Source organism: Crocodylus siamensis, chromosome 3 (assembly GCF_052110815.1).
Source record: "Crocodylus siamensis isolate JL-2025a chromosome 3, ASM5211081v1, whole genome shotgun sequence".
NCBI classification, from domain to species: domain Eukaryota; kingdom Metazoa; phylum Chordata; order Crocodylia; family Crocodylidae; genus Crocodylus; species Crocodylus siamensis.
The window spans coordinates 197439831-197458339 of record NC_143397.1 but is presented as its reverse complement, the minus strand read 5'-3'; the positions used below and the strand labels follow the sequence as shown (position 1 = coordinate 197458339).

The window sequence follows — 18509 nt, the reverse complement described above, 5'->3', positions numbered from 1 at the left end:
ACACTTATGTGCCTATACACCAATGCCAGGAGCTTGGGGAACAAACAGGAGGAACTGGTCCTCCTACTAAACAAGAATGACTACGATCTCATAGGGATAATGGAGGCTTGGTGGGACTCCACCTATGACTGGGCTACAGGTATAGATGGCTATACCTGGTACAGGAGAGATCATGTAGACAAAAGGGGCGGGGGTGTAGCTCTCTATGTCAAGGAAATCTACACGTCTCTGCAAGCTGACATTGGCACCAGGGTGGACTGGAGACTCTTTGGGTAAAAATCCATGGTGAACATGGCACAGGGGACACAGTGGGAGGAGTCTACTACAGATCTTTTAATCAGGATGATGAGCTTGACCAGGAATTTGCCAAGGAACTGGCTGCCGCTGCACGCTCCCAGTGCATGGTTGTCATAGGAGACTTCAACTACCTAGACATCTTGGGGAAGGAGCACTCGGCCAAATCTGAATGGTCACAAAGGCTCCTCGTGTGCGTGGACGAGCTCTGACTCAAGAAGTCTATGGACTGACAAGAGGCAAAGCGCTGCTTGACCTAGTATTGGCAACGGGGGATGATCTAATCAGTGACCTAATGATCGAAGGGAAGCTGGGAGACAGTGACAATGAGCTTATCACCTTCACTATCCACTGTAAAGCTGGCAAGTCAGTTAGCAATGCAGAAGTCCTCGACTTCAGGAAAGCTGACTTTGACAAGCTCAGAAGGCTTGCTGGAGAGGCCCTAAGGGACCACGACTCGAAGACAACGGGAGCTCAGGATGGGTGGCTGCTCCTCAAGGGAGTGATCCTGAAAGCACAAGCAAGGTCTATTCCATCTTAGAGAAAGGGCAGTAAAAAGGTGCAGCAGCCCCCTTGGCTCTGCAGGGAACTTGTGGACTTCCTATGTCTAAAAAGAAAGACCTATAAAGGATGAAAGACTAGATCCACCTCAAAGGAGGAGTATTCGGCACTTGTCCGGACCTGTAGGGAGTGAACCAGGAAAGCCAAGGCTGTGACTGAAGTCCAACTGGCTACATGTATCAAAGACAATAAAAAGTCCCTTTTTAGATATGTGGGGAGCTGGAGGAAAAGCAAGGGTAACATTGGACCCCTGCTAAACCATATGGGACAACTGACACACAAGAAAAGGCCAACCTGCTTAATAGGTGTTTTGTGTCGGTTTTTCACCAGTCCCAAGGGATGGCCCTGCTCAGTACAGTACGGGATGGCCAGGGTGAGGGACAATAATTACCCTTCATCAATGTAGACCATGTGAAGGAACACCTTGAGAGTGTAGGAGTAAATTTAGTTGGGCTCCTGGCCTACTTGACTAGAAAAACAGACAGAGACCAGAAGTGCTGATACTGCTTATTTCAGTTGCATGTTTTGAGATAAGAAATCCTGCATGTCTTATTACCCCGTGCACAGATGTCCAATTAAGTAAACTTGTTTTAGTTTCTCCAAGGTTGTATTTTTTTTCCTCTCTTTATCTGTCTTAAGTATAAAAATGCTTGAAAACTTAGAGAGGAGGAAGATTCCTTTGAAACAGACAAGTGGGTGATTCCCCTTGCTGTATGAAATCCTCCCTGTGATCACAGTATAGCCCTAAATAAAGAAAAGCTAGCTCTGTCAGTTCTGATTCAACCACAATGTGAAGTTTGATTTCTTCCACAAGAGGCTGGACACCTTCAAGTCAGCTGGCCCCGACAATTTACACCCCAGGGTACTTAAGAAGCTGACAAGCATCATAGCTCAGCCACTGGCACGGATCTTCGAGAACTCGTGGTGCTCAGGTGAAGTGCCTGAAGATTGGAAGAACGCCAATGTGGGGCCTATCTTCAAGAAAGGGAGAAAAGTAGATCGGGGACACTACAGGTCTATCAGCCTGACCTCTGTCCCAGGGAAGATCTTGGAAAAAAGTATCAAAGAGACCATTCTTGACAAACTGGCTGATGGCAACATCCTGAGGGATAGCCAACACGGGTTTGTTGCAGGTAGGTCTTGCCTGACCAATCTCATCTCCTTCTATGACCAGGTGACATTGCCTGGACAAGGGAGAAGAGATGGATATCATATATCTTGATTTTAAAAAAGCCTTTGAGCAGATGTCCCATGATCATCTTATGGAACAATTAGCCAACTGTGACCTCGGCTACATCACAATCTGATGGCTGGGGAATTGGCTCTGAGGTTGGACCCGGAGAGTGGTAGTCGATAGAAGTAAATCATCGTGGTGTCCCCCAAGGCTCTGTCCTTGGGACTATACTCTTTAACATCTTTATTAATGATGTGGACATTGGTATCAGAAGTGGACTGGCCATGTTCACCGATAACACCAAGCTTTGGGGTAAAGCGTCCACACCTGAGGGCAGGATGGTGATCCAGGCTGACCTAGACAGGCTCAGAAAATGGGTGGATGAAAACCTAATGCCGTTCAACACCAAAAAATGCAAGATACTTCACCTTGGGAAGAAAAACCCGCAGCACTCTTATAGGCTCGGCAGTGCTAGGCTTGCTAGCACCATGGCTGAAAGGAACTTGGGGGTCATGATTGACCACAAGATGAATATGAGCCATCAATGCGATGTCGCAGCTGGTGAAACAAGAAAATCTCTGGCTTGCATCCATAGATGCTTCTCAAGCAAATCCCAGGATGTCATCCTCCCACTGTACTCAGTGCAGCTGGAGTACTGCATCCAATTCTGGGCTCCACAATTTAAAAAGGATGTGGAGAAGCTTGAGAGTCCAGAGGAGAGCCACCCACATAATCAGAGGGCCGGAGAACAGGCCTTATGATGAGAGGCTGAGAGCCATGGGACTTTTCAGCTTCGAAAAATGCAGGCTCGGGGGGGACCTGGCAGCTGCCTATAAGTGTATAAGGGGTGTACATCAGGATCTGGGAGAAGGTCTGTTTACCAGAGCGCCCCAAGGGATGACAAGATCAAACGGTCCCAAACTCCTCCAACACCATTTCAGGCTGGTCATAAGGAAGAACTTCTTTACAGTTTGAGCCCCCAGGGCCTGGAATAGACGGCCTCCAGAGGTGGTGCAAGCACCTACTCTGGGCTCCTTTAAGAGACATTTGGACGTTTATCTTACTGGGATCCTTTGACCCCAGGTGACTTCCTGCCCCTGGGGCAGGGGGCTGGACTCGATGATCTTCTGATGTAGTCCTAATGTCTATGAAATCTATGAAGAGAAAAAGCAAAGCAGTTAACCCAATGAGGAACATAGGGGTTATCAAAACTAACCTGGTAATCTGGGTAAATGGGATAAGAATCTGTAGACCAGGGGTGGACAATTATTTGGGCTAAAGGGCCACTTAAAGAGTTTTGGTGAGCTGTTGAAAACTGTAGGGTGGGGGCAGGTGCTGACCTGGCCTCAGCCCCCCATCACAGCTGTTTGAGCCACCCAGGGAGGTGAGATGCCAATTAATCCTACTTGTTTTCAGCTGCCCTGCACCCACTGCTGGATGGAGCAGGTGGGTTGGTGGGTACCTTGGCCCATCTGCCCCATACCCATTGCTAGGGACACTTGATGGAGCAGGCAGGCAAGGTCTCCATGGAGACCAGCCTGGAACCCCCCTACAGGCAGGGCGGGCAAATGGGCTGGGGCCATGGGCAGGAGTGTTGTGCAGAAGCAGGACGGGCAGGTAGAGCTGGGGCCGGGGCCAGGGCCAGGATCACAGGGCAGTGACAGCACAAGGCCCAGGACAGAGTCATGACCTGCTCCCGACATGTCCCTGTGACAGGCATTGGTTCCTTGGGCAGTGGCTGGCCCCTCCATGGAAATGGCACCTGTCACAGCAATGTGTCGGGAGCAGATCCCGGCTCTGCCCCTGCCCTGGCCCCACCTGGATGCTGCTCCCTGCCTGCCCATGGCCCCATCCCATCCACTTGGCTGAGTGCACCCTGCCTGTGGGGGCACTGGGCTGCTCTCCAAGGAGACCTCACCTGGCTCCCTGCTCTGTCTGGTGCTCCCAGCAGTGGGTGCAGACCTAATGGGTCATGGTGCCTAGGCAGCATGCCCTGGTCTGGCTGTGGTGGCAAAGACACTGGCAGCAGCAACCAGAGTGCGAGGGCAGGAGCAAGCCACTGCCGCCACACATGCCATAGCTTGGGCTGCACCCCACACCTAGGCTGGGCAGGGCCAAGGGACCCCCCGTGGGCCAGACAGATTCAGTTGGTGGGCTGGATCCAGCCTGCGAACCCTATTTTGCCCACCCCTGGTTTAAACTAGACTTAACATTATCTAGCCTGTGGATGATTTCTTGGTCTATTTCCTGCTCTCTTGTAAAGTGTTCATTTGAAATGGCTGAGGTAACCTCACAAATTTAATCAACTATATCTATAAATCACTTAGCACTACAGTGGCATGCTCTAGTGCTGGGGCTATGGAAAAACTTGGTAGGTTTCCAGGCTGCTCGCTATTTTTGCCCTTGTCTGGCATTAAACTTTTGCATCCATTGTGATTATCACAGTAGCAGACCTTGTCACATCCCCAGCAGAGCTACAGTGCTAACAGTTAGCAAATGCACAAGTGAAAACCAAGATAACCAGTCTTTAAAGTTTTACAGGAGAAGAAATTGACCATTGCAACCTGCTTAAAGGCAGGTATTTTCCAGCACATGCAATGTATTTGGATGATTATGTATTAACTGCACTCAGCTCCATTAAACTGAGACAGGGAAAGACCAGCTAAAAGGTCTGATTGTGCAGTTATTTATTTTAGAAATCCCTGGTTATTCCCCTGATTGCAGAACACAGATTATTTTATTCCTTATTTTATCAACAGTTTTGCTGGGAAATTATCAAATATTTCATTCTGATATGGTTACAGTTTTTTATTATCACTTTGACTAGTACATTATGATTTCCATTTATTATATCACATTACATTTTATTGAAATTAAAAAGTTCAAAATACATGTATTTTATTCTGTGAACAATTCTGAGACTTGACTCTTGTCTTGACTTGGGGACAAAAATCAGTTTTCCAAACCTCAGATTTTCTTCTGGGGTGCAATTTCTGTTTTTCAGCCAACTTTACTTATGACCAAGGATTGTGGGAATGCACATCTGTGAACTGTTTTACTCTTTCAAACAACAAAGGTCTGACATTTCTCCTAGACTGGACACTTCTGGCATTCACATTCCATTTAAGACTAACCTTTTTCAAGTAGTTGTATGTGACGGACAGACCAAGTATATGCTGATCCTACGCAGGGCAGTACTGTTCAGGAGCACATGAGCAAGATATATAAGTGAGCTAGTTGAGGTAATGGAAGCTGCTTTTGTGCATGCCACTTCATCTGGACTAATTACCCTGGCTGAGAAGCAGGGCATATAAATCTGAGCAGAGGGCAGTGTTAGTGTACCTACACTGTTTGTGGCATCTCAGAGACAGTTAGCTCTGGTATGACTGCTTCACATTGCATTGAGCTATGAAGGCAAAGCCCAGGTGTGTCTACATGTGCAATTAATGTGCTTGAATTTTCTGCACTGAAAATTCAGGCACATTAAACTGCACCCCGACACGCATATGAATGTGCACCCATTGGGAGGGAGCAAATTTGCTCCCCGTGGGTGGGTCCAGACGAGCGTGGACATTTGGTTCCTGGGGACAAGTTGTGCTACCATCTTGCAACACAACTATTTGTCTTCAGGGAACACCTGTGCTACATGTGCTTTGGCACGCAGCAAGTTACTCTGGGTGAGGTAGGGAAGGCTGGGGCCAGCACTGGGCTGGCCCCAGCAGCCTTACCTGAGGTCCTGGGGGGCCACCTGGTGCTGCTGCAGTGACAGTTTTTCCACGCATGTCTAGACATGACCAATGGGAGCAACTCAGTCCCAGGCTGCTCCTGCCCTGCTTTGTCCCTCTTCAGCAGCCAGGGGGAGCTCCAGGGTCCCCCAGGTGCCAGTCCTGGGCTGGCAGGGGGTATGGGAGGTGGTTCTGATCTCTGCGGGGTGAGGGAGAGCAGCTTAGCAGTCTGGATGGGTCTCTCTGCCCTGTAGAGATTGGGATGTGTCCTGATCTCCATGTGGCTGGGAGGCAGCTGCCTAGCAGCCGGGAGGGTTGTCCCTGCCCTGTGAAGATTGAGACAGGTCCTGATCTCCATGTGGTTGGCAGGCAGCATCCTGCTGAGCTGGAGCAGCTCTCTTTGCCCCCTTTTGCCTAGGCTGACTGGGAGCAATTTGCTCTAGGTCAGTGTCTAGATGTCTGTCTTGGCACATTAGTTTAATGCACCAATTTCTAATACATGTATCTACTAGGTATTCATGTGGTGATGTATCTTGTTTGCTTTGCCTGCCTTCCAGACAGATTACCCCACCTGCCTCTCTGCCTGCCATGATTATTATTTTTTTATTCATGTGAATGATCCGCACATTGCTTCAGAAGATCTTTTTTTGACAAGTGCTGAAGTAATTGATTTCATTGCAGTGCATTATGTTCATTTGGAATGATAGTGAATGGAAAAATAAAGCACCAATGATTTGGAAGAGTTCAAACAACCTTTTGCCAAACACTTGCAACTTTCCAGAAATTCTTTCCCAATTCCAGATACCATTTCATCCCTATACACTTTCCAAGTCCCAGCCTTAAAAGATCTGCTTCCTATTATCCATGGCATTTCCAAGGACAACCTAAGCCAGCATAAATAAAAAACATTGCTGTTTTTCTTACGCTCTTTGCTAGAATGCGTTGTGTGCCTTTGGCTTTCCTTCTGGCTGGACTGCATGCTGCAAAGAAAACAGAAACATGATCAGGGGCAATTATAGCAGACATTAGAAGCAACAGCTTCAGGTGCAGATGCACATTTAAAATGGTCTGTTAGGATGCTTATGTTGGCTTGCAATGGAAACTGGCAATTTTTGCTTTGGTGCAATATGTCCTGAGATCATAAAAATGTGAACACTTATTAATTAATTAATATTAATGCCTACGCTGAATCCTCACCCTTTTTGCAGCAGAGCTGAGACAGCTTAGCTTCCATGTTCGACTGAAAGCCTGCGAGAAAGCTGTGGGTCCAACATACCACTGGCAAGCCTGGAAGTGTGTTCTGTCTAATGTAGCTGGCACATTAGGAGCATAAGTGCTGCCAATTCTCATAGGTTTATCACCAGTCTTGTTGCATTCAGTGACTGTCCTGAAGCCCTGCACAATGCTGTCATTACATGGGAATCCAACATTTCACTTTAAAATATATGAATTTCTAGCCTTCAGGTTTGAGGAGAAAAGGTCTAATATCTCAGTACCCCTTAAAGGTTCAGGAACCAGAAGGCAAAATAAAAGGAAACCACATCTTTATATTGTTTTAAAAGCCCCTTTCATTATTTTAAAGCCAGTTTCATAATTTTGGAATGCCTGGCATTGGAGGTGCTGTGAGAGTGATATAAGCATGCACTTGAAAATAGTGTATGTGCACACCATGAAGAAGAAAGAAGCCAAATTCAACAGCAACATACTTCAGAACACATTCATTTTGTCATGAAATACAGGAAGAGGGGCAAAATTTCTGTTTTAGCTGATAGTGCTTGTTATTTTAGAGTGGTTTGATGTCTTTCTCAAAACCTCCAATAACTTTATGCAGAGCAAGATGCCACTGATAGAAAGACAGCCTTCAAGACAACTGCACAGAATGTGGCATAACTGTTTGCTCTCTTTTTTTATTAGGAAATAAAAGCATGCAACGTTGCCTGGTAAAAACATTTCTGCCAGACTTTTTGATTGCTCTCGCCATTATATTGTAAAGTCAACAAGTTGTCAGTATCTTCACTACAACTGTGTGAAAAATTTATGGTCAAACTCAGCTGGTTTCATTATACACCTAAAATGCAGTTGAGTAATGTACTTTGTTTCAGGCCCAACATCTTAGGGTTGGTTTGTTTTTTTTAAATGAAAATGAGAGATGGGCTTGAGTCATGGTGATTCAGATTCAGGTGATGGAGCTGCTGTAGCAGCAGATACTGATTTGTTACTCAATTAGGAAGATATAAATATTGTTGCCTTTTTGGCCTGAGTGGTTAATCTCTATTTGGAATCTAGAGGTGAATTGTTAGGAGGACTTGATTATATGAGTCACATACTCCTTTCAAACAATCCTATCTATATATGTATAAAGAATGGACACAGGGTTTTATTTTCCCGAACAAAGTAGGAACAACCAATAGCAGGAACTTCCCTGTTCCCAATTCCAAACCTACCTTTCCAGCCAACACCCCATCCAATAGAAGCTATGCTCTCGGCTTCTTTTCAAGGCCATTCTACCAGTCCTCCTCTCACTGTCCTGTCCCACTTCCTGCCTCTGACACATACAGATGCACAGAGCTGCAACCCATGCATTTTTTCCATCAGTTTCTAGGAAGACCTCTGTTTTTTCCCCACAAAATTATTTTTTATTCAGACCTGCTTGGCCAGTGCTTTGGGAAGTGTTTTTTATTGTTTCAGTTATCTCAGTCCAGAAAGGAGCTTACTTGCTTCTTTCGTTTAGTCAGAAGGAAGGGTGGTTAGTAAGCCCATCCAGTTGAAAGAGGTCTGTGGCTACAGGTGAGTGAAGTTTTTTCCATCAAAAAATGCATGTTTGGCAACAAAATCTCATGCCTTTGTCTCATTATTACTGGAAATGTTTATGTCAAAAATATTTGACAAGTCAAGGCATTTTGTTTTAATGTTTCAAACAAGACACTTTCAACTAGTTTTTATCAAGAAATTCCCACCAATTCTATTCTTGTGTTTTTAAAAAACCTTTTTAAAAACAATTGATGTCTAAGCAAAATACTCCATTTTGAATCAAGTCAAACTTTGCAGAGAAATAATTTTTGACTTTTCAATTAATTATAATGAAAGAAAATCTGTCCAAGTCAGCCCAAATCACATCTGAATCTGGTTCCAGATTTTTAGGTGGGGCTGGAGTAAATGCAAGGAGAAAGCTGAACCAGGCAGCCTGAAGCTCTGGTCAAACTGAAATGATGACTCACCACATTAGTGTTCATAAGTAGGAACAAACATCAGTATAATATGAAGAATGAATCACGTAATGCTGGATTCTGGATTTCTCTATAGCATTATCAAATAGCATGAAGGCCACTCACTCATCTCCTCTTAACAGGAATATACAAACCCATATTAGGTACCCAAGTTCCTTGTATATGAAATGAATTAACCTAGATCAGGGATTTTCAACCTTTTTTAATAAGTGCACCCCTGGCAGCTAGACACAGAGTGGGGAGGGAGGGGGCTGGCGCACGGCCAGACGTGGAGCAGGGAGTGGCATGTGGCCGGATGTGGAGTGGCAGCTGCATGGGGTGGTGGATGGCAGCAAACTTCCCACCCTCCCACACCCCACTGGCATCCAACCACCCAAGCGGCGCCTGTGCTGGTGCCCTCACCTCCCCAGCCTTGCTACTGGGAGGTGGCAGTGCAGGGTGGTGGGTTGTGCCTCTCTGTCCCCACCTGCCCACATGTACCCCCTAGGGCCTTTCCAAGTACCCCCAGGGGTACATGTACCCCCGGTTGACAACCTCTGGCTTAGATGGTTAGGACTGGCAGGAAGGGATTCACAGTGGGAGTAGTGGCACACTGGCACTCCCCTTTCCCCAGTGTAGTTTGGGAGCTCTGATTCCACCTGTCCCTGGACCCAAGGTCCACTGTGGAGTCTGGCCCATGCTATGGGAGCAGCAGCCAGGGACTTTTATTAAGTTCCTAACACAGATAAGAATGTCATCCCCTTCTTAGTGCCCCTCCCTTTCCTTCTGTGCTCAGTGCATTGCAACACCTAAAATGTAGGCAGCTTGCCCTAGGACAGTCATCCAACTTGGCAAGGCTAGGCACCAAACTATTCTCCAGGGTATTCTAGACCAGTGTGGTTCTCAGGCTTTTTTGTACCAGGACCCATTCGACTCCCTCTCTATTTATGCTCTGAGCAGCAACAACCTCTGCTGCCATACCCTCCTTGTCTAAATCCTGGATCCACCTATGAGGACTGGCATGTACAACACACAGCATGCTGAGCAGGGGATGCCCTGAGCTATATGATGGGAAGCTGAGTGTGTAGCTAGAATCCCACTCCTCTGCTAGACTTAGCGAGCAGTTTGAGCCTTAGCTGTAGTCCTGGCTAGGTGCTTCTTTGAGACTGGGATTCACAGCCCAAAGCTCCTGCCTAGGCATATGTGCCAAAGTTATGCCTTAATATATGGGTGACTGGCAGGGGCTGCGCTACCCATCTTTTGTACTGAGGCCTAAAAGCGATAGTACTTGTAGGCTTTCTCTTGAAGCTGGGTCACTAGGCAAAAAGGAGTGTAGCACCCATGGTACCAGAAGGAGACAGGCAAGAGGAGGGCTGACGGTAGCCTTATGGGAGAGGGAGACCTAGGTTCCACTCCCCACTGATGGAGTTATTTCTGTTTTTAATGAAGGGCTTTCTAACAGTTAAAATGCATAAACAGTCTTAGCAGCATGGAGTTTAGACACACCTCTCTACCGAGCACTTCCTGCTGCCTAGCTCTGGGTACCTCCCAGCTGAGAGATCTAGAACAGCATTTCATGAGTCGCAACCTAAAAGTGGGTCAGAAGGATATATGAAAGGGTCATGAACAAACTTTAAAAATCAATCAACAAACTTTAAAAATGGATTCTTTTTTAAAGGAGAAAAGGAGGGAAACTGTGGCTTGCAGGCTGGCAGTGTTCCAGCCTGCCAAGGGGCTGCTTGGCCCCCACCCTGCCCCACACACTAGGGGGCTGGGGACTAGGGGCAGTGGGTTGGGAGTGAGGGACACTGGTTTGGGGCTGGCTGTCGATGTTTACAAATGGGTCCTGGTACAAAAAAGCCTGAGAACCACACTGGTCTAGAATACCCTGGAGAACAGTTTGGTGCCTAGCCTTGTCAAGTTGGCTGACTGTCCTAGGGCAAGCTGCCTGCATTTTAGGTGTTGCAATGCCTACATGGAGGTAGCTTAGAGGTTGATTACATAGATGACCTGATTTTCAGAGGTGTTATTACTGCCACTGAAAATTAGGCAGCTTTCTAGGTGCCTTTATGAGGGAATGGAACTCAAAGTCCAAAATATTTGGCCTGAGTGATGTTTCATAAGACAGTAACAGAGGCTACATAAGATTCTAAGTCCCTTGACTTCTGTGATTAAGCAGTAATGACTACATTCCTGCCTTGCTAAAATGTGTGGTCTTGGTTAACTCACCACACAGAGAATGTACCACCAAGTAAACAAAAGAAGTTACACGTAGGTGTAAAATACAACAGAATGCTTAACTGCCCGAGTTCACAACACATTGTACAGACAAGGGTGTACAACATCACTGAAATAATATGCACTAAGTTAAACTGTTTTATCATGTTCAAAAGAACAATGAAATTTGCAAGGATCACTACAATCTTTTGCTGTGAAAGAATAAGGCAAGAGTGAGACAAAAAGCGATCAAAAAGAATTAAGATGATTTTCCACAAATAAGATATGACTCATTTTGAAGCTGTTATTACCACCATTTCCAATGGGGCAAAGTAAACAGGATTTCACAGAGAAATGATAACTAAATTCACTTATGTCCTACAAGCAAAACCTTTAATGAGAGATGAGCACAGAAAAGTTTACCAATAAAAAAGTTGCCCACATATCTCTCCAGCATGAGCTTACCAAATCTCTTACTGGGCAGTGCAGGGTAGTATGCTGTTAGGGAAGTACTGTGTTATTTTAATTATCTGAATGATGCCCACATACAACACACTGGGCACCTTACAAATGTGGGTAATGACAAAAATATTGCCTATTTTGTGACACGGGTCAAATCATTGCCTGTCATCTACCAGGGTAAGCAGTGAGCAGCTTACATGAGCTGCAGAAAGGAACTGCATTGAAAGTGAAATCATAGTGCCAGAAAACATGCAGCTATTTAAATAGCTATTGAAACAAAAGTGAATCTTGGAGTACACCATAGTGACCTACTTACACAGGGATACAATTGCAACAGTGAAATTGGAGAGAACAGCTCAACATTTTTGTGGGGATTTTGAATTCAAGTAGAAAGATGCTTCTGAATTTTCTTGATAAAGGACACTTACATGTTGTCTGCAGAATTTAAAAAGAAAACCTTTACAGTGATGTCCACATTGGTGCTTCCATTTATACTCTGAAAAATAAAACAGCTGAGTACTCACTATTGTAGCTTGGAAATAAAGATGACATCTGCCCTTGCACATAGTTTTCCATGCTTTTGCATGACTTCTTTTGGAAAAAGCAGTCACTGAGTTTAAAGTAATGTGTTCAATCAAATACAATATTTTACTTTCATCAAATGTAATTAATGTTAATCATATATTTATTCCCACAACATAGTTTTCGAAATTCTCCTTTGATGATCCAACAGAGTTAAATGCATCTTATTTTCTGTCTCACAGCAAAGAACCTTGGTTGTACCTTGGCAGATCAGTGATCATCTTCTAGGTATATAAACACAAAATCAAGAACTCCCATTTTTCCTGTGAAAATATGTCACAAAGCTACCATACCTAAACACCTGCATGTATCACTAAGCACCTGCATGTATCACTCCAAAAGTGACCAAAGAACTCTGAACTGCAAGCACAGTATGGTAGAACAAACAGAGGAGTGAGTGTGTTATTTGAAAAAATTCTCTAGTGGCCAAACATCTTATCTAAAAAGAAATGTTGCCTGCTACTCTGGCTTTCATGTACTCACATTTGGATGAAATCACAGTGGTGAAAACTTCTAAATTTTCATCGCTGCAGCTGTAAATCTGATGCATTTTCCACTTCTCTCGACTGACTGCCTATCAGCTTCATGCAACTGCTCTGAACTTCTGGTAAATAGGTTTCACTAATCCAATCGGGCTCTGTGATCATTGTCCAGATCTACAAAGGACAGACTGATGCTGTGATCTCATCTCATTCCATATTCTTCATTGCAAAATTTTCTACTCCCATCTGTCTTTGTATGACTTCTGTTACTGGAAAGATTGAACTTGGCTGTTACATAAGTCTCTATAAGGGACTTACAGAGTAGCAACATCTTATTTTATGAGTCTCAGCTACTACACATTTTGCAGAATCTTCTAAAATAAAAGTGACTAAGAAAGTAGCAAGGGTCTGTTTGACACAGCTTGTGAATTATCAAGGAGATCTGCTATTTACAAAACTGCTATTAGACATTCTTTTGTGTCTAAGTTTAATGTTAAATATACTTCTATGTTTTAATAAATGGAAAAATCTCTTCTCCCATAGCCAACAGTTGAAACATGTAGTAAGAAAAGTATATTGCTCTTCAGCTTTCTATGTCTGCTAAATTTCATACACAGGTACGTATTATTTGACAACTAGACAATTTTTTGTCAGAAAAGATGTTAAAATGGTTTGAAGTATTGAGGCTTTTTAATCTTTATCAAAAGTTGCTGGGCAACTGTGGCTCTCATACTAATCAATAGGACTTCAAACACCTCTAAAAAATTAAATGCCCAAGTGCTGATTTAGATGCCATTATTTAAAATCTTTTCGTTTGGACACTACAACATTGGGTATATTAGAAACACTTTAAGTAGATCTGATAGAGACCTCAAATGGGTCATGTAATAGTGATCTCTCTTATGCACTGCCCTTATGACTTGAGCATTCAGTGGCATTAATTACCAGCACACGTGTGTAATCTACACAAAAGTAAACCTAGTCCCCACCAGAAATGTTAACAAGTATTATTAAGCTCTGTAGCTTTAAAAGTGCTAAAGAAATATGGAATGCCACTGTCATTTTAATGCAAATCTTTTTTATTTTAAAGAAAATCAATATCAAACAAATTATAATCCTGAACAAAGAAATATTTCAGCTTTATGAATGGCATCCCTGTTTCATAAGCAGATAACAGAGAACCTGGTATCACTTGTTACCTCTAAGGGCAGTTTCTTGCTGTCTCAGGTCAGCAAATGTATTACGGGACCTATTGTTACAGGAAACACTGGAGTGTTTAAAATGGTCAGTGGGATGGCAATATAATCAACCAAAAATTCAATTAGTTTTTGATTTATTGTGCCACATGTTCTGCTTGTACGACTGATGTCATTAACATCAGGCTCGGCTGGCTTACTCATCTGTCTCTGCCTGGTGCTCGCCAAACATGAACACACTCAACAGATGGGGAATTTCATGGCCCCAAATGGAATTGTTTATCCTTCTATTGTTCTTGTGTCAAGCAATCACACCAAATCCATTGCCCACCAATAAAAAGATCTGTGGAGCATCCATTCAGCAGTGAATAGAGCAGAGGAGGTTATGCAGTAGGGATTTAAAGCTTTAAAAGGGATAAAAAATAATAAAGCCCAACACTGAACTGTAGACAAAAATGATAAGCTATAACAAATTTAGCCTTTTTAACCTTCAGAGATTAGGAGGCTTAGAAGAAGAGATGCTTCCAGGGCTTAGTCATTAAATATTTTTCCAATTTGAAAACATACTTGGTAATTATTTAATCACAGTTACATTTTATTTTGTTGTAACAATAATCAAGACATCTGCGCTCTTTTCCCTAGGAATTGGATGTAGAAACACGAAATGCTAAATATAAGAACAAAAAACTATCTGGTACCCACTGGCACAATACTTTAGATACTGTATCTTGAACAAATTGCTTTCAAAGTGCATCCCTAAAACAGACTTTGTACATGCTGGTAAAAATCCTACTGTGCAGAGAGAACCAGGACATGGCCTACACATCACTTCTGACTTACAAATCAGATTCAAATGTTCCATAGGCCTTGTTCTGGATCTCTACAAACAGATACAATTCACTCTACTTGGTATTCTGCTTCATTTTCCTCTGCTCCCATAAAAAAAATGATTGACTATGGGAAGGGTTTACACAAAATCCAAAGGCAGTCTCAAAAGCAGAGGAATAGGGTCCATGTTTATAGATTTTATTCCCAACTTTTACTGAGTTGTCTTGGAATCTCAGGGAAACTGCCTGTGCTTTAAGTTATTAAATTTGACAACTGTTGGTGGAAGAATGTCATATGACTCCATATATTACTACCCACCAAATTTAGCCAAAGGTTATTCAGGTTTCTTTTTATATTAAAATGAAGAATAGTGATTGTTATCAGGATAAATCACATTTAAAACCATTCTTCTTATTGGTTACCTATGACTGGAAACTTAGGAAAGATCTTTGTCATTATGGTAAAAAGAAAGTAAGAGATAGTAAGGGGCAAAGCCTCAGTTTTTTCATCCTTACTCACACCAGATAGGCTCTACTGCTTCTGCCATGCTCCTGAGTGAGCACAGCATCACCAATCCACTGCAGATCCATGTACACCAAACACAGAAATAAGGCAATGAAGCCCTGTGCTACAAGAATCAGTACTCTGGAGACAGATATGTCAAGAATAATGACTGCCCTCAGGGCAGCTTCCCTGCCTTATTTCTGAGTCTGGTATAGGTGCCAAGCAGGAGTAGATAGACAGGGCATGTTTTCAGAGGTGCTATCAGAAACACCAAGAAACATATGCCCTATGAGTCAAACCAATTTCTGTCTTTGTCCTGCATCAAGGTTTTGCAGGCCAGATTAGGCTCTTAATACCTGTGCAGGCTTATTCTCTTAGAATTATGCACTATATGTGATATTAGGGCAGTCCCATGGTTTTCTTAGCTGTAACTGATTTGAACTTAGCAAAAAATTCCGGTAGAGATACACATGCAGAAATACATATTTTTTTATGCTGGCTCTGGGAAACGTTTTTTTTCTCTCTAAGAAAACTAGACATGATTCTGCTCCATGTGAAGTCAATGGGAAATATTCCATCATCTTCAATAAATGCAGGATTTGGCCCAGGGTGTTCTTTGTCTGTATATATAGGGGATGTTACCAAGTCAAAGTCTTATGATTCCTGTACTCTCGTTGCATAACTGGTAAATCTAATCCCTACTGAGCCACCTGAGCTTATTTTTTATGTTTACTTTTGGCAGTGTGATCAGGCTAAACCACAGGTATTTCTGGAATAGGACTGTGAACTCAAAGACAGACAGCGTTAACCATTTAAAAGTAAACTGGGATAAAACCAGAGTGACACTGTTAGTATATGTCCTCTAAAACATTTTTTTGCAGAGCAATGGTGCAATATTAGTGCCAGACTTTTTGCTGGAAGAAAGCAGTTTAAACTTCTGTCTGCAGAAATGTAATCAACAGGGAAAAATAATTAAGAAATAGCTACAGGTGAACTGAGGCAGGAACAAACAATCATTCCACAGGAATACCAGTGTACTGTAGAACACTCTCACCTTTCTCTCAGCATTTTAGTGGCGACCTTCCACCTTAAAAATCTCTATTTCCTTTATAAAACAAGGATTTTAATCTGTGCCTGGCTGCAAATTTGCAGTATAGATGTTGCCCAAACTTGAGTAAGAAGTTTTAGAAATGTAAAAAGCATTCTGCAATGGAATGTTTTGCAACAGTCTACAACAGACAACCAGGTAGGATTGGGTAGAAAGTGTGCAATTCTAAAAGAGCAGTACAGGTACCATCCCACTGCAAACCAGAGAGGAAAGAGAAAAATAATCCCAAACATCAACTGCAAAATACAACATGTCACATCCAATAGATTGGAAGGATATTTCAGGATTGTGGGGAAAAGTTATTCTGTCTGTGTCATCTACATGGGTGACTGGTGCCACCTTAGTCAGGGGGCACATGCTCCCCCCCAGCAACCAGTCAGCGACTGGGGGTGGAATATATCCCTCCAATATATCACCAACCGGATTGTGCTGACTGGTAAGTGGCCATGGCGCTCCCAGAAGTGGCCATGGTGCTTTATCTGGCACTCCCACTCCCTGGCCGGTGCTTTCAGGGGGGCACCAGCGCTCCCCCTGTGTACCCTCTATGCATCGCCACTGGTGATCTAATACAACAGGTCTGCAAAGATAATCAATGCCCTTACAAGCTGTGGTTTCAGTTTTGCAAAAGTCTATGAGTAAGTCATTGTCAGAAGTATAATGTGTGGTAGCACATGCTTACAGAAGTGGTTCTCAACCATTTTAGACTCCAGGTGCTGCTTATTCAACTCAAGGTACCCCACAGATAATGCCAGCTTATAGCTCCCACTTAAGTGGTTTTGACCACAGAAAAATAATTTGCAATTCTTTTGGTGCAAAGAACTCAGAAAGACCATGCAGGTCAGGATTTTTTTTATGGTCTGGATTCCTGTGTGAACTTTCTGGAATTCACTTATCTCATGAATCTTGTGTAAGTGCTTGCACACCTAACACTGCTAATATTCTACAGCACTCCGCAGCACAGTGCTAATATTGCTGTGGTACCTGGTGTCAGCACCTTGGTTAAGAATCACTGGCTTACAGGTTTAGGTCCTAATAAGCCATGCCAGTGGTGTCAGTGGAGAGATCATAGTGTCCTTATCTGCGTTCTCTCTCTCTCTCTCACACACACACTAGCGTCAACATTTTTGAGTTTCAAGTTAGCAATAATTAAGATAGGACCACTCCTACATGTTCTATATTAGGGCTGTCCAACTTCTAAGCCCCTGAGAGCTGGATTAGTGGGGGCTGAATGATGTGTAGGCTGCACCAGACGAACCATATAGATATGTTTCCTTCCCTCCAGCTGCAGTGCACCCTGGTGTGAGTGCAATTCCCTGTCACCTTGGTTCAATGTGCACTCGCATGAGAGCTATCTTCCCTGAGGTAACGTGTACCCACTTGGGTGCTCCCTACCACTGCCCCTGCAGGCATGATTTGCCCTGCTTTCCCTGGGGTCCAAACTCACCATCAGCTCCTGCGCTTCTGGAGGAAAGTAATGAAGCCTGGAGACTGGAGACTGGCTGCTATTGCAGCTGGAGCAATACAGGTAGCAGGCAGTGGCATCTGGGTGAGAGCCTGGGGGCTGCACATTAACCACTCAGAGGCCACATGCAGCCACCTGAGCTGCTGTTGGACAGCCCTGCCCTGTATGATCAGAGATCCCACTGAAATTTGCATATAGAGACTTTGCAAGATCAGCCCCGGAACTTGGTAATTAACCAAAGGTATTTGTGAAATATCATTAAACAGTCTGATTTATTCAAACTATACTGTACTTACAAACCATGAAAATGCTGGTGAAAAAACCCTGTAATGACATTTTTTCAGACTTGTTAATTTTAAAGTAATTTGACTTATATTGACTCAGTGATTTCTTTTCTCCTAATAAAAGAAGATCCTTTTTGCATGTGCTTTATTTTTTGGTTGTTTGTTTTGGTCCTTTTTCATACACAGATTTAAAAGCTTAATTGAGGTCAGCTACAGATTCACAAAATAACCAAGATGATTTTTGAGACAAAGAGAGGAGTTATTTAAGAAGGTTCCTGCAGTTGGAGCTATTTTGCATATTTATGTCCTGTGCTCAAACTACATTGATGCAAAAACCACTGCTGGATTAAAAAGGCAAAAATCATTTGATGCCCCATACACCTTTCCATGGATTAGTCTAAAGAATGATACCCCCTTGAACTGT

General features: G+C 43.5%; 1 protein-coding gene across 1 annotated transcript in view; it reads right to left on the bottom strand.

Annotated features, from left to right (window-relative positions):
- Positions 1 to 18509, bottom strand: part of VXN (vexin) — a 36802-nt gene that overhangs the window by 13543 nt on the left and 4750 nt on the right. Inside the window, exons 3-4 of the mRNA XM_090037337.1 lie at positions 12705 to 12972; positions 6679 to 6734 (exon numbers count right to left, since the gene is read on the bottom strand). Of these exons, the coding sequence (XP_089893463.1) occupies positions 6679 to 6734; positions 12705 to 12771 (123 nt within the window). The 5' untranslated portion in view covers positions 12772 to 12972. The remainder of the gene's footprint in view (positions 1 to 6678; positions 6735 to 12704; positions 12973 to 18509) is intronic.